Source organism: Antrostomus carolinensis, unplaced genomic scaffold (genome assembly GCF_000700745.2).
Source record: "Antrostomus carolinensis isolate BGI_N321 unplaced genomic scaffold, ASM70074v2 scaffold6491, whole genome shotgun sequence".
In the NCBI taxonomy this organism is placed as follows: domain Eukaryota; kingdom Metazoa; phylum Chordata; class Aves; order Caprimulgiformes; family Caprimulgidae; genus Antrostomus; species Antrostomus carolinensis.
The window spans coordinates 8,144-21,989 of NW_010293384.1; the positions used below are offsets into that span (position 1 = coordinate 8,144).

Genomic DNA, 13,846 nt, shown 5'->3' on the forward strand with positions numbered 1-13,846 from the left:
CTGCTGTAGCCCACACGAGATCTAAAATTAAGTACTTCCCTTAAAAAAAAAAAAGGTGGAAAAAATATTTAGAACAGTTGTAGTGCACATGTTTGCATGCACACAGACACCAGCTACTGTACAAGCAGAGGTCTTCCACATATCTTGTGTTGGATCTTTTTCGTTTTTGTATTTCTACCTTTCCCTCTCCCAATGCTTTTTTCCACAGAGGCAGAACCAAGCTTCTAAGGTTCAACTGCAGTATCAGGTGTCCTGCCCATGGACCACCACTGTATTGTTTCCTGCAGCCCACAGCAAGCAGGTCTGGAGAATAAGTTGCAGGAGTGGTTCTCTCTTTAGAGCACAGGGACACACTACTGGTTTGTCCCACTTATTATTATTTCTCCTCACACTTTCTCTTTTGTTTTCCCCTCCTTGAAAAAAAAAAAAAAAAAAAAATCATCTTAGGAATAAAGCTTTCCGTAAGGATAGGAAAACTCATGCTTGTTAGTCTGAATAAGGGATGTGCAAAACAGAAGTCATTTCCCTGAGGCAAAGATCTTCAAGTCATGCCTAGCTTACATTGTCAATTCTTATTTCAAGCTGTTGAAATATTTGGCACAATGAGGCCTTGATCACTGACTGAGTCTCATGGCATTATCAGTCTACATAACATTTTTATAATAAAGCAGAAGTTACAAATGCTTCATTCTTTCATTCTGTTCTGGTTTCTCACATTTACTCATTCAAGTCTCTTTCCTTCTCAAGGATGGCATTGGGCCTCCTGGGCATGAACGCAGAGTGACAAACTTCTACTGCATTTAAAAGTTGCCATGAATACTGAGCACCTAAAAGGGCAATCACAGTTGTTATTGGACTCAATATATGGAGTAACAGGGTAAAAATTAATAGCCTGTTATATATAGGTCAAAGGTAGGTGATTTAATAGTCTCTTCTTGACTCACATTATGAAAAACATCCAGGGAGATAAAAAAAAAGTCATGTTGTGAATGCTTCCAGTGTAAAACACATAAGAAGCAAAGCTTGAAACCAAGTCTTTCCAACTTTCCTTTTTAAAATATAAATTGCACTTTTAATACAAAGCAATCCAAAGTCTAATTGCAGTAAAAATTTTAAGCTGCCTTACTGTACCATAGAGTTCACCATCTGAAGTACAGGCAATTTTCCATTCTGCATATAGAGCCATATGCTTTACAGCTTTCTGCTTTAAAAAGGTCTGCCATTAAATGCCATGCCACTGGGTGGGTACTGAACAAACAAGAAAAAAAAATAAGATTTTAAGGCCTTTATCTCCACAAGGAGCTGAAAACTGTGGCACAACCCATAACCAATACTTCATATGTAAATTAGCACACTCCCACCCAGGGCTCCAAAAAAATCAGTCATTCTTTCTAATGTTTGTCACACAAGTCAATCATACCATCAGCAAGCAACAGTGCCAGTTAAGCATTTTTTAAGGTCTTCAAAAATTCATAGCAAAGGGCACTTCTGAGAAAGATAATCTTAAAGATTTGGTTTTAAAAATAGACACCACACTCACATTCAAGGGACATTCTTCACTTTTAGGCCTTTGTCACAAATCTGAATCTTTATTGTTCTGAAATAAATGCTATAAACATAAGACTCAAAACAAGAACTCCAACTTTCAGTCTCAGAAGACGTGTGGTTCAATGCCCGTATCATGTGTAACAAGAAAATTTCCTTTAAAAAGGAAAAAAAAATTACTGTAAAGTCTTTCTTAAGAATGAAAATGCAATTCTTTTTCTCATCAGTTTGTGTACAGGTGGGCACCAAAAAAAAACTTCTGCATTTTCTTTTGAATTCTTGCTATGACGCTTGACGAACTTTTTGCCATTCAACAAATTCATCCAGAAGTACAGGCCCTGCAAATGGATGAAACTTGGAGTTACATTTGCCAATGTCTTTCAAACATCTGTTAAAGTATGAAGGTTAAAAGTACTGGTCTAGGTAACATCTATGTCAATCCTATGGTCAAATACTTATGAAGACTCAAAGATGACTGCAATCATTTCAATCCAAGGGTGGCAAAAAGCACACAATAACACTACACAAAACTATGGAAAAAAGTGTTCCTGACGTCTGACAAGTGCATTGTGCAGTGAACTGAAAGCATAAAAATAAGGTTATATTGTAAATTGGCACAACTAATTCCTTCTTCCTAGAGCTTTCAAAACCGCACATAATTAGAACACCGACCAAAATGGGATGACTAATGCAATTCAGTCACAGCATGACTGACTATCAGACAGATGTAGAGTTCAGCCCCAAGTACAAGCAGCTAGGTCACTTTGTAGTTTAACTAGAGTTTATTATATATTAGTACAAAATGAGTTTGCTGTTTATAATTCTATTTGCAAGTCTATAGTTTAGTACAGCAAGCAGCCTCACTAGATCCTCAACTGAATGTAAGTTGGCTCAATTACACCATCATACCCCTGAAATGCTACTACAATTAACATCTGCAGTTTGAAGATGGATGGTTACCAGGACAGTTGTTGTATGCATTGTTGGAGAGGAAATATTTTATACCAATATTGTTTCTGTTACAGAAATCTGTTTTATGCAAATCGAAAATAATGAAATACTAGTTGTTATGAATGTTATGAATACTTACATGCACCATCTTCATCATAGTTGCTAAGATCCGCATGCACAGTTCTGCTGAACTCTAGCACATTGTACCACTGATCCTTGTTCATAACTCTGTACTTTGATTGCTAGGGAAAATAATTTTAGAACATTAAAATGTCAAGTGACATTTGGTAATGCTGCATCTCATTTCTCTCATTTTATCTTCACTCGGTTCCTAACAAATAATGTAATGGGCAACAACAGTTACTATGTCCTGTTTTTTTGTTTTTGTTTTTTCCTTGATTTTCCATTTTTTAAAATACTACATGTGTACATATTTAATAGTTCTGAAACTACGTAAAATGATTTCTTGGTAGATCACAGCAAAATTGAAATATCAGGGAATCAGGCAGTCACCACTCTTAAGCTTCAAAACCTGGTAAATTTTCATCTTGCCCTGAAGTGGAGCATACCTAGCTCAGATATATTTCCAGAATGAACAATTACAAAAATGTTCTTTTCTCCAGGAAACAATTCAGTATGATCATAAGGACATCTATTTTACAACATTAGTACTGATTTGAAGCCAGGGAACAGTCTCAAGACTGGCATGCTCCACAACCTACACATGTCCACATTACTAAGTCACTTGCAGCTGAGCTGACAAAAAATCTTTCAGAGACAGCCAGAGCTCAAGGTACCTACATACTGTATCGGTATAACACAAACTTGAAATTCAGCTCAGATGCAGCTGAAGAGACTACTGGAGCTCTATTATTTAATTTCAGATTTACTTTTATAGTCTAATTAAGACAGAATTTTAATTGCCTTTGATAAGGAGGGTGGGCACAGGGAGGGAGAAAAGGATCTGTGATGCATACAAGAATATCAGTTTCATAAGCACACTGAGGAAAGGAAGAAGAGCAATATTCTTGAACAAAACAACATAAACCCTAAAAATCTTTTCACAGAACATCCCAACCACTATGCCATCATTCAGAAAGTCAAGGAAATTTGTACCTCCAGGTACTGATAAAATACTGAAAACAGTGGCCAAGTTCTTCCAAGTAGAAGAGCTAACATGGATTTTGCAGTATCAATATCAAGACTTCGCTGGTCTTTATCCTAAGGTTGAATAAAGAAAGCACAAAAAACACTCAAGTACAAGCTCATTGAATAATTAAAATAAGAACTTCTCTAACATTCTAATAGTCTTACCCTTGCAAAATCAAAGGCATATCTGTAGATATTCTTAAAGGATGAAATGTCATTCAATTGTGACCGCAAGAAGTCAAATTTACTCTGTAATTTTTCTGTGCAGTCACACCTTAAAATAAAGAAAACCAAATTATGTTAGAAGTTCAAAAAAAAACATTTGGACAATGAAAAAAAAAGTCAGCAAACAAAAAAATTCATATCATCAAAATGCAATCATCAGATGTACAGGAATAATACTACAGAAATGACTTAAAGAACACTGAACATGCTCAACATCTGCAGCTTACTGAAATGATGAATGCCTGGCTTCTGTAACCATGTTTTTTCAAAATGCATCAGCAACATAATACAAAGTCTCTGCTTTACTTCTCAAATAGTGGTCTTTTTATGCCATACTCTGCAATTTATATTCATACCCAGCACTATCTTATCTTTCAATCACTATGGAAGTTCGGAAGCAACAGTATTTGGCGTTCAGTAAGGCGGTGAAATCCAGCTGTAAATAATGGCTTTATGCCATATCACTTTGGAAAAAATAAACCCTGAACACATACTTCAAGGCTACATCTACAAGTGTTAGGATTGAGCAGGTGCTCTGCAAAACATACTAGTCTGCTCATGTTTTAGGACTGATAAATGCAAGCTCCGATAAGCCTATCACCTGGATTTGTCAGTAGCTTTCAACTGAAAACTCACAGGCTGTACGAGAAGGTACAGGTCTGCTAGTTGACAGGACAACCCTTTGGCCAAAAACCCGCTTTGGCAGAAAAGGAGATCTCCACATATTTTATTTAGCAAGGACTTAGTTTCCAAATAGACAATGAGCTAGATTCACCAACAATGGCAGAGAAGAATGTAATTTACACATGCTAATCCTCCAGGAAAGACTCACTCAAAGCAACAGTTGTTATATCACATTTTATTCTTATAAAATAATAGCTGCTATGGTAAAAAAACCCAAAAAATCCACCTTGCCCTGCATTCTGTGTGACAGAAGCAATACTTTCAGAAATGCAGATGTACATAAATACTTCCTTTGGTAATGTTTCCCCCTTCTGGAAGCTGCCTCTCAGAGAATACATTGGCATCTTTAGCAGCTCCTTACGGACTTGCCCCAGCAGCCCACAGGAAGGGCCCTTCAGGAGTACATGTACCGGTGGCTGAGATGCTGCGCTTTGATGCTGTTCTCTGCCCACAGCCTCAGGATACTTCCTCTTCCTCAGGTCTGCCAGCCTGTGCGTGCACATCTGTCTGTCTGTCTGTCCCTCTCAGGCTGTGACAAGAGAAACGCAGCAATTCCAGCTGATGGAGCCTTTTGCTATTTCTCGTCTCTAGCAGCATCTCATAAAGCAGCACTCAGTCCCTGCCAAGGTCAGTGCTAAATAAATAAAACTATTAGCTAATTAGGTCATATTCAGATGACAAGAACTGATACATTTTGCACTAAAACATGCGTTAACCTGAAAAGAAATCTTGGGAAAAAAAGCTTTGGTAAATTTAACTAAAGATAAAAATCAAGTTTTTTTGTCTTCAGCCATCTAATTGGCCTATGTATTCTATCCTTTAACCCCTAAAAGAGTATTATGCCATGTTACAAAGGCATCTAATTTTTCATAGAATCATAGAACGTTGTGAGTTGGAAGGGACCCACAAGGATCATCGAGTCCAACTCTTGCCCCAGCATAGGACAATCCCGAGATTTAGACCATGTGTCTGAGTGCCTTGTCCAAATGCTTCTTGAATATTGTCAGGCTCGGTGCCATGACCACCTCCCTGGGGAGCCTGTTTCAGTGCTCCACCACCCTCAGGGTGAAGAACTTTTTCCTAATGGCCAACCTAAACTTGCCCTGGCACATCTTCCTGCCATTTCCCCTGGTCCTATCGCTGGTCACCAGATAAGAGATCAGCACCTGCTCCTCCTCTTTCCCCTGTGAGGAAATTACAGACTGTGATGAGATCTCCTCTCAGTCTCCTCTTCTCCAGGCTGAACACTCCAAGTGACTTCAGCCTCTCCTCATATGGCTTCCCCTCTAAGCCCTTCACCAATTTAGTGGCCTCCTCTGGACACTCTCCAGTAGCTTTATATCCTTTTTATACTGTGGTGCCCCAAACTGCCCCCAGTACTCGAGATGAGGCTGCACCAGTGCAGAGTAGAGCAGGACAATCACCTCCCTTGCCCGGCTCGCAGTGCAGTGCTGGATGCCCCCAGGACATGGGTGTCCCTCTTGGCAGCCAGGACACACTGTTGGCTCATGTTCAGCTTGCCATTGACCAGAACCCTCAGGTCCCTCTCTGCAGGGCTGCTCTCCAGCCTCTCATTCCCCAGACTGTGTGTGTGTCCAGGGTTGCTTGTGTCCCAGGTGCAAAATGCAGCACTTGCCCGTGTTACAATTCATACAGCTGGCGATTGCCCAGCTCTCCCATTTATCTCCATCTCTCTGCAGGGCCTCTCTGCCCTCGAGAGTGTCCACAGCTCCTCCCAATTTGGTGTCATTGGCAAACTTAGTTAGCAGTCCTGCAAGCCTTATTAAGCCTCAAGATTCCTGAGCTATTGTCAACCTATTTAAAACCAAACATTCAAACAGACGAGCATCACCCTCTGACACCCAATGCAGCGACATAACTGTTAAAGCCATTTAAGGCATTTCCACGCCTTGCCACTGATTTTCTTCATGCTAGTGAGGTAAGGAGCTGTCAAACTCCTCTGCAATAGAGATACAGTGCTTGTGTGGCTGCACCATAAACAAGATGACTGAGGTCACCCATAGTTACAATAATCTTTTTAACAGGTTTTTTTTTTTTTTTTTTTTTAGTCAGAACAACCTTCTAATTAGCACAAGTGAATTAACACCAAACTCCCGTACAGAGCCTGGAAAAAGACATGATTTCTTGAACTGCCTTTACTGAAGGATAGCATTAAACAAGGTGACCTCAAGATCAGCAAAACTAGACATTAGCTTACTACATTCTCTTCACATCCTTACATCACATTTATAACAAAAGTTAGATTAGCACCACAAAGCAGTCCTATTTTGATTTCTATTGAGGTACACAGTTCATTTGAGGCATAACTAACATGGTTAGAGTGATGATTGAATAACTCCTACTCAGATATTTTAATGTTTAATTTTTCATAATTATTCACACATGCTTGTCCTTTACTAAAAGGAAAGATTACCAAGATGTATATAAACATTGAAACAAAAGCATATAATGATAGTATATAAAGTAGCTTGAAGATCTCGTAATCTACAAGAGTTCCTCTGCCATCATCCAGCCCCCCAGATGGACAAAAGGAAATTATATCCATCTAGCCCATCCACTTTCTCCAAGCACTGAAACAGGATCTTCAAAAATTTAGGTTCCATGTTATAACTGGACCATGCAGAGGTCCAGGGAAGTGATGGCTTAAGAGAACAAAGAGACATCTTCTCCATGCCCTGAAAATGCCATAGTGAAACTATGTCAATTGATTTACAGGTCAGGAGACCAGCAATTGTTTAGATTCCAGTACACACTGAATACTATACTGTCATTAAAAAAATAAATACTACTAATAAAAAATAATAACAATAAAAAAATTACACCATGCCTTGTGTAAGGCTCCCAAACATTAACAGAAAGAAAGGTAATAACAAGCAAAAAGCTCACTGGAAAAGCAGCTTGTATCAGGCTATCATTAAAACCAACCCAAATAAGCTGTTTTACTAATAATTCTGCAAACAGCAAGAAGTTACAAACCTGACTTTCCTGCCTGTCTCTCTCATGTGGCTTCTCTTGTACCTAAAAATGGGAGGTCACAACCTTATCTTTCCCACAGCTAGAATCTAATTTGGCTCTCTCCCCTTTACCTGGCCACTCATTTTCAAAAGCTTAATTTTAACATAAAATTTGGCTCAAATTCTAAAGTTAAAAAAAAAACAGCCACAAGGAAGTACTCAGACAATACAGTTGCTTACGCCTCACTTCCTTACACATTAGATTCTTTTTATTTACCTAGTTCAAACAATGACTTCTGTGGAGTTTAGTAAAATCATTAATTGTACTCCTTTTTCCTTAACCTCCATTTTGTAACTAGATTTTTCTTTGCAGGTCTATGAAACCTACAATTGACAAATGCATGAGTATGCTTCTCCTTTAAGTTTGATACACAAAGTCAAATGCTCAACTCTAAGTTATTCACCCTCCAAAGACCTTAAAGCAAATGTAGATAGTCACTTCCCGAGGGTTATTCGTTTCATCCTAAGAAGGTGTTTAAAATAGCTGAAATAAATTGCCCAGCAGAGGTACTTGTTTCTCTGTGATGACTATGAAAAGAGCTTCAGGTATTTAATTTAGATTCAGCCATCCAGCTTTCATGTGTACACACACACACATATATATCTAGGGCAGAATTCACCTGATCAAAACAACATACAAGAAACCTCACCTTCGCAGCTTAAGTTGTTTAAGTCTCAATAAGCAGCAACTTAGTGCCGGACCCACCTTAATTTTGAGAGTGCATACCTTATCATATATTTATTTTTCTCCTCCTCTCTAAAGAACAAACTTCATCAGCACATCACAAAACCACACACAAAAAGAATGTCACTTCAAGATTCAGGCACCCAAATGCTGGCATTTGACTGTACATTAGATTTAGGTGTCTAAGCTTTAGGTGTTGCCATCCATAGAGGTCTAGTCAACTAGCCTGCAAAAGCAGTTCAGGTGATCAATCACTAGGTGTTAGGGCAAACCGAGTACCTCCCGGGGCTCCACTACATTGACTAGATCTCCAAAGATTGCCCTAAGAGTTGAAGAAATCCAGCTCTTGCATATAATCCACACATTTAGGTGTCTTCTTACTATGGAGCTGAATTCCACCCAATCCTATCCATGCAATTACATTATGTGACATTTCACATATTCTGAAATAAGGATTCTGTAATATAACTCTGACTTAGAATACACTCTGGGCTTTTAATGCATTTTAATGCCACTTCTTCATGCAAACATAAAAAAAAAAAAAAAATGCTGTGCTAGAATGTTGCAACTCTATTGCTTTAAAAGCATAAAATCCGCCTCTTTCAAAACTTCTGCCAAACCTTTCGAGAGAAACTAAATTCCCTATTCCAGATAGAATCCCATAATATGATCCTTCCATCCCAGCAAGCACACAAAGTCTGCAGATTTATATTCTCTTTAAGCCAACCAATCTTGAATTCCTTTACAAGTGTCACTGCTTCATCCAACTGCTTAGTTTACAGCCTGCTATTAAAGCACACCCAGGGGAAGCAAAACATACAGGTGAACTGGTTTAGGCTTAGGCAAGTGTTCCAACCACAAATCTGTTTATCTGAAAACGCACAGCAGTGCCATATTTTCTATCTTAAATGCATTTAGCCTACAGCATGACCAGCTCTGTTCTTAAGAGAACCAGAAGATTCCTAATCACAGCAGTTTATTAGAAACAAAGTCTGTAATATGGCTCTGAAGAGGTGCCTGATGTCACACATCTTTCTGCTTGCATTCTGCTAGACTGGCTAACTCTTGAAAGCTTCCCTTTGGGCATAAAAATGAAGTATTTCAGAGAAGTGACCAAATTATATCCATTCATTAAAATTTTAATTTTATTAAAAATTTATACACCTAGAATTTAATCTCTGTCATCCTGAATTTCAGGCAATTTATTCATTCCAGCTCTCGTCACAAAACAATCAAGGCACCTATTGGAAGCCTCATCCCAAATCACATAAGATTTCCACAAGAGAGTCAGGCCAGAGTCACTTACTCCATAGCCTCAAATAACCAGAGGGTATCTGCCCAGTACATTTTCCCAAACCAATTCACACTGGATAGGGCAACTGTGCCAACTCCAGGGGTTAAATCATCCTCTTTTTCCCACCATGCTGTAGCTGCCACAGTAGCTCCTCTGCTCCCAAGGGTTACACACTGAATGCAGTGTCATAACAAGTCACTCTTAAAACATTCCTATACCATAAGTAGTTTCATGAAAAAGAAACAAAAAGTGACAAGTGAACTAAGCCTCACAAAAAGCTGATTAGTTCATGAAAAGAAACAACATCTTCAGGCAGAGTATTATCTCACCAAAAACTCTTACAAACAGAAGGAGTCAGAAGCTTCTATATAAATTGAAAAAGTGTTACTTAAACTTAAGTATTAAGCGTGGCTTCTGACCTGCACTTAATTAATAACACTAATAACCAAAATTATTATCAATGCAGTCCTCATCTATAAAGCTTAGAAGTCAGTAAAAACTTTCTAGAATACCAGTGCCGAGATCTGCTTATGGGCATGTCCAGATCTACTTTGTGTCTGCTAACTAGAATGATATTTTAACGTATTTTTGTAAGAAAAAGAAGCCAACAAAACCTGCCTTATTAGGGTTAGACAAAACTTTACTTTGAGTGAACTCATCAGATTCACGACTTGATGAACAACAGTAGCTACTTCCAGTTGTTGACAGAGACCAGACCAAAAAGCAAGACTTTGTGTCTTATTGCCAATGCCCAAGAAACTAAGGGCAAGAATAATTAAGCTACTGGTACAATCATAAAATTAGAACATTCTATTATATATGTAAAAACACTCTTACTGTAATGAGGTCATTCCTTTTAACCATTCTTCCTTGGTAAAAAATCCCATGCTTTCAGCCTCTAGTTTCCAGGCTAAAACTAACATAATAATCTATGGGTGAAAAAAACAAGGGGAGAAAAAGGAGTCAGTATGTAAGAAAACACTGATTTCTAGATGTCCAAAAAGAAAATTCCAAGCATTCAAACACTCTAGGAATTGTTGTTCACGCTTGCATTTTATATTTGTTACCATTTAATAATTCAGCTATGTGTAATCTTTCCTTTAATTTCAATTTCTGAAAATTAAGTATTGCTGTAATAAAACAAACAAGAGATCTTACACACCAGTCATGCATAATTGATTTATCCAGTTGAAATATCTTAGAACAACTCCTAAAAGCAGGCAGATAACTTTCCTTACTGAAGTTAAGAATTTTACACAGAACTTAATCTTATCCAATATCCCCTTTTAAACTGTTACTAGTATTGTGCATGAAACCTACATTTTCAGGCTCAACACCGATGTCTTCACAGAACTTTTCCATTCCTTCGGGCCCCACAACTTCATCAGGACCTTCAAAACCAAAAAGAAACCAGATCAAAATCTAAGTAACATTCTCTGCTCCCAAGGGTTATACACAACAATCATTAGACTATATTGCATACAAGCTATCGTTAAAAACACCAAATTACACTATTACATAGCTCTTATGTTAGAACCATTCTGTCAATTGCAATGTGGAGACACATATATTACATATGAAGTAACATTATGAACTAAAAGCAAAACTAAATCAGAACTTTCATGTTGTTCACTGCCTCCCCACAACAGAAGACAAGCTATCTTAGTTTGTGTAGGCAGTTTTCAAAAGACTCCACCAAGTGTTCCATTGACATAGCTCAACTCAACTCTAATAACTGGTGGTCAGTTGTTTCTAAGACAACCTGGGTACTGCTACTTTGTGCTGAAGTTACTCTATGAATAACGTTCTTCAAAGAGTTATTTTATCAACAATAAAAAAAAAAAATCCATGTTAACATTATAGGTTTGTACTAACACAGAAGAGAAAAAATCTTCAAATAATGTAAGGTTAGTTTTATGTTGCCAAGTAATATGAGGAGAGAGAGAACAATAAATCAGAAAAATGCTAAGCACGTTAGCCATGTACAAAGCAGAAAAAGGTTTCCGACTGCAGTGAAAATAACTTCATTAGGATCACAACAGTTAGTGTTATGCTGTCACTTTTCCATTTTAACACAAAGAAAGCCTCTAAAAAGCAGCAAAAGAGAGTATATAAAGAGCAGACACACACTACAACGCTTTGTTTCTCTGAAACTCTCTCGGGTTTCAGTTATTTCTACTAAGCCTGTTCCAAAAATGACTCCTACTGGGCAACCAAATATTATTAGAAGGCCTGTTGACATGGTATTTTGATATGTCTTGGATCATCATGTTAATATTTTTTTAGTGAACAGGAATCCAGGCAAAAGGTTAAGGCTTTATCTTCCAAAACAACATGCCATTTTATGATTTTTTTTGACAAATTTTTATATTTATACATGGACAGAACAGTCCTTCCCCCCCGCCCCGCCTTGACGATATCTGTCTCCACTTCATCTGTATCCGCTGCTGTTACTGCAAGAAGAATTCTCTTTTAGAGTTTGGATAAGGCACTTTGAATAATTATTGTGAGATAAGAACATAGTCAATAAAAACTATTGAGAATGGCTACTTTTAGAGGAAAATAAAATGCAACTGGCATTTAAGATTGTGAATGTCTACCTCATGAAAAATGTTGCAAAGAACATTTCGCCTAGGTAAGCAAGGCAAAACAATGCCATCTGGTTTTGAGAAGCCTTTAGATAGAACGTGCTAAAAAATTTGCACATTTAAGTTATGAAGAGAAACACATACAAGTGTTCACTGTCAATGACAACTAGAATCAGTGTTTTTGGCACAGAAGTAATATGTACAATTCATATATATGTATGTGTGTGTGCATAATTTTCTCTTTTAATTGAAACATTTAGTCTCCTATGGTGTATAATTTCAATTTTATGCTAAAAATGTGGCATATTTTGACTACTGGTTAACTACCAAAGTATATCCTTCTACGCTCAGTTCTTGACTCAACAACAAGAACAAAATTTACAGGCCTTAAAGTTAAAAGTATGTGCAGGTGCATTTTGCAGAATAAAATTAACTGAGAATTATTATTTTCCTCAGAAAAGACTCTTTACTCCAAGAGTATGCCTCAAACCTAAATCAGAAAGCAGATTACTAGATTAGAGAGAAGGAAAATATCAGTTGAGATAAATATACACAAATCAATTGCTGGCAGATAAATCATAATCTCATTTCATACTGAAAACTGGCCATTAATGAGTTTTAATCACCAGCTAGTTAGGATGTTCTTCAAGTGGTGACTAGACAAGAAAAGAAGTTCGTAACAGTTCACAGATCCTCAATTTCTAATCATATGATTGGTAAATAAATGGTCTAATAAATACTGTAAAATATACTGCATATTCACTGAAAGCAACTACTACTTGGATAGTAATTCTGATTTATTTGAAAGAGGCTATTTCTAACACTTATGAATGAAACATTTGCTATTTAGAATATCAAAAATGTTAGGACAGATTCTCAGATAGCAAAACCAGTATAAACATCTATAATCCTATTTTGTAAAATAGAAAAAACAAGATGCTTAAATCATTAACTTTTTCATTATCCTTCCAATTTGACTATAAACAAGATTGTTAGATAAATGAACTTCTACCTAAAGTACCTCTCAATGTCCTGATTCTTGTCCATTTCAGATCAAGAAGCAGAATCATTCAGTGTATTCTGGTTCAACACTGCACTATCCAACATCAGTTACTTCATTTGAAAGAATGTCATGGTAAGTTATAAAGCATAGATTAAAGAGGAAAAAGGCAAAAAGAACAAATAATGAAAAGGTGATAGCAAGAGCTATAATAATTCAAGTTCATGTCATAAGGAAGTGAATATGGACATATTCTTTTATGTCCACGTCTGCACAAAAAAAACCCAAAGCAACAAACCAAAATGCAATTAATATTTTATGTTTTCATTAAAAAACCTATATAGTTTTAAATATGAATCCATTGCATATTACCTGCATATTCATAAAACCAAGCCAGGCACTTTTTGCTTGAAAAATGCTCCTCTCCACTTATTACTTTACCAGAGGCTTGTGATCTGCAATAGCTTATAGAAACACAAGGATGACAAGCGTTATTTTAATAAGAGAAATGGAAAATAACTTACAATTAAATTACAGATTGTTTATTATTAGTTCAAGCTACTTAAACTGTTTCACAAAGTAAATATACATCAACAACGAAGCCAAATTTGTTAAAGGGCAACTGTCTGTCATCCTATTTCAACACTTGTTGGACCGTGAAATGCAACCTTCTCATAGCCCAATTTATTG

At 37.1% G+C, this 13,846-nt stretch overlaps 1 protein-coding gene across 1 annotated transcript; it reads right to left on the reverse strand.

Moving 5' to 3' along the window:
- Window positions 1–1,566: 1,566 nt before the first annotated feature.
- DCUN1D5 (defective in cullin neddylation 1 domain containing 5) lies at window positions 1,567–13,616 on the reverse strand. The gene is made up of 7 exons (XM_010177241.2): window positions 13,529–13,616; window positions 10,889–10,959; window positions 10,406–10,497; window positions 3,811–3,919; window positions 3,613–3,717; window positions 2,636–2,738; window positions 1,567–1,883 (listed from the first exon to the last, which is right to left on the reverse strand). Exons 2-7 carry the CDS (start codon window positions 10,928–10,930, stop codon window positions 1,828–1,830), a joined length of 507 nt encoding a protein of 168 aa, XP_010175543.2. The 5' UTR covers window positions 10,931–10,959; window positions 13,529–13,616; the 3' UTR covers window positions 1,567–1,827.
- Between the last annotated feature and the right edge of the window lie 230 nt (window positions 13,617–13,846).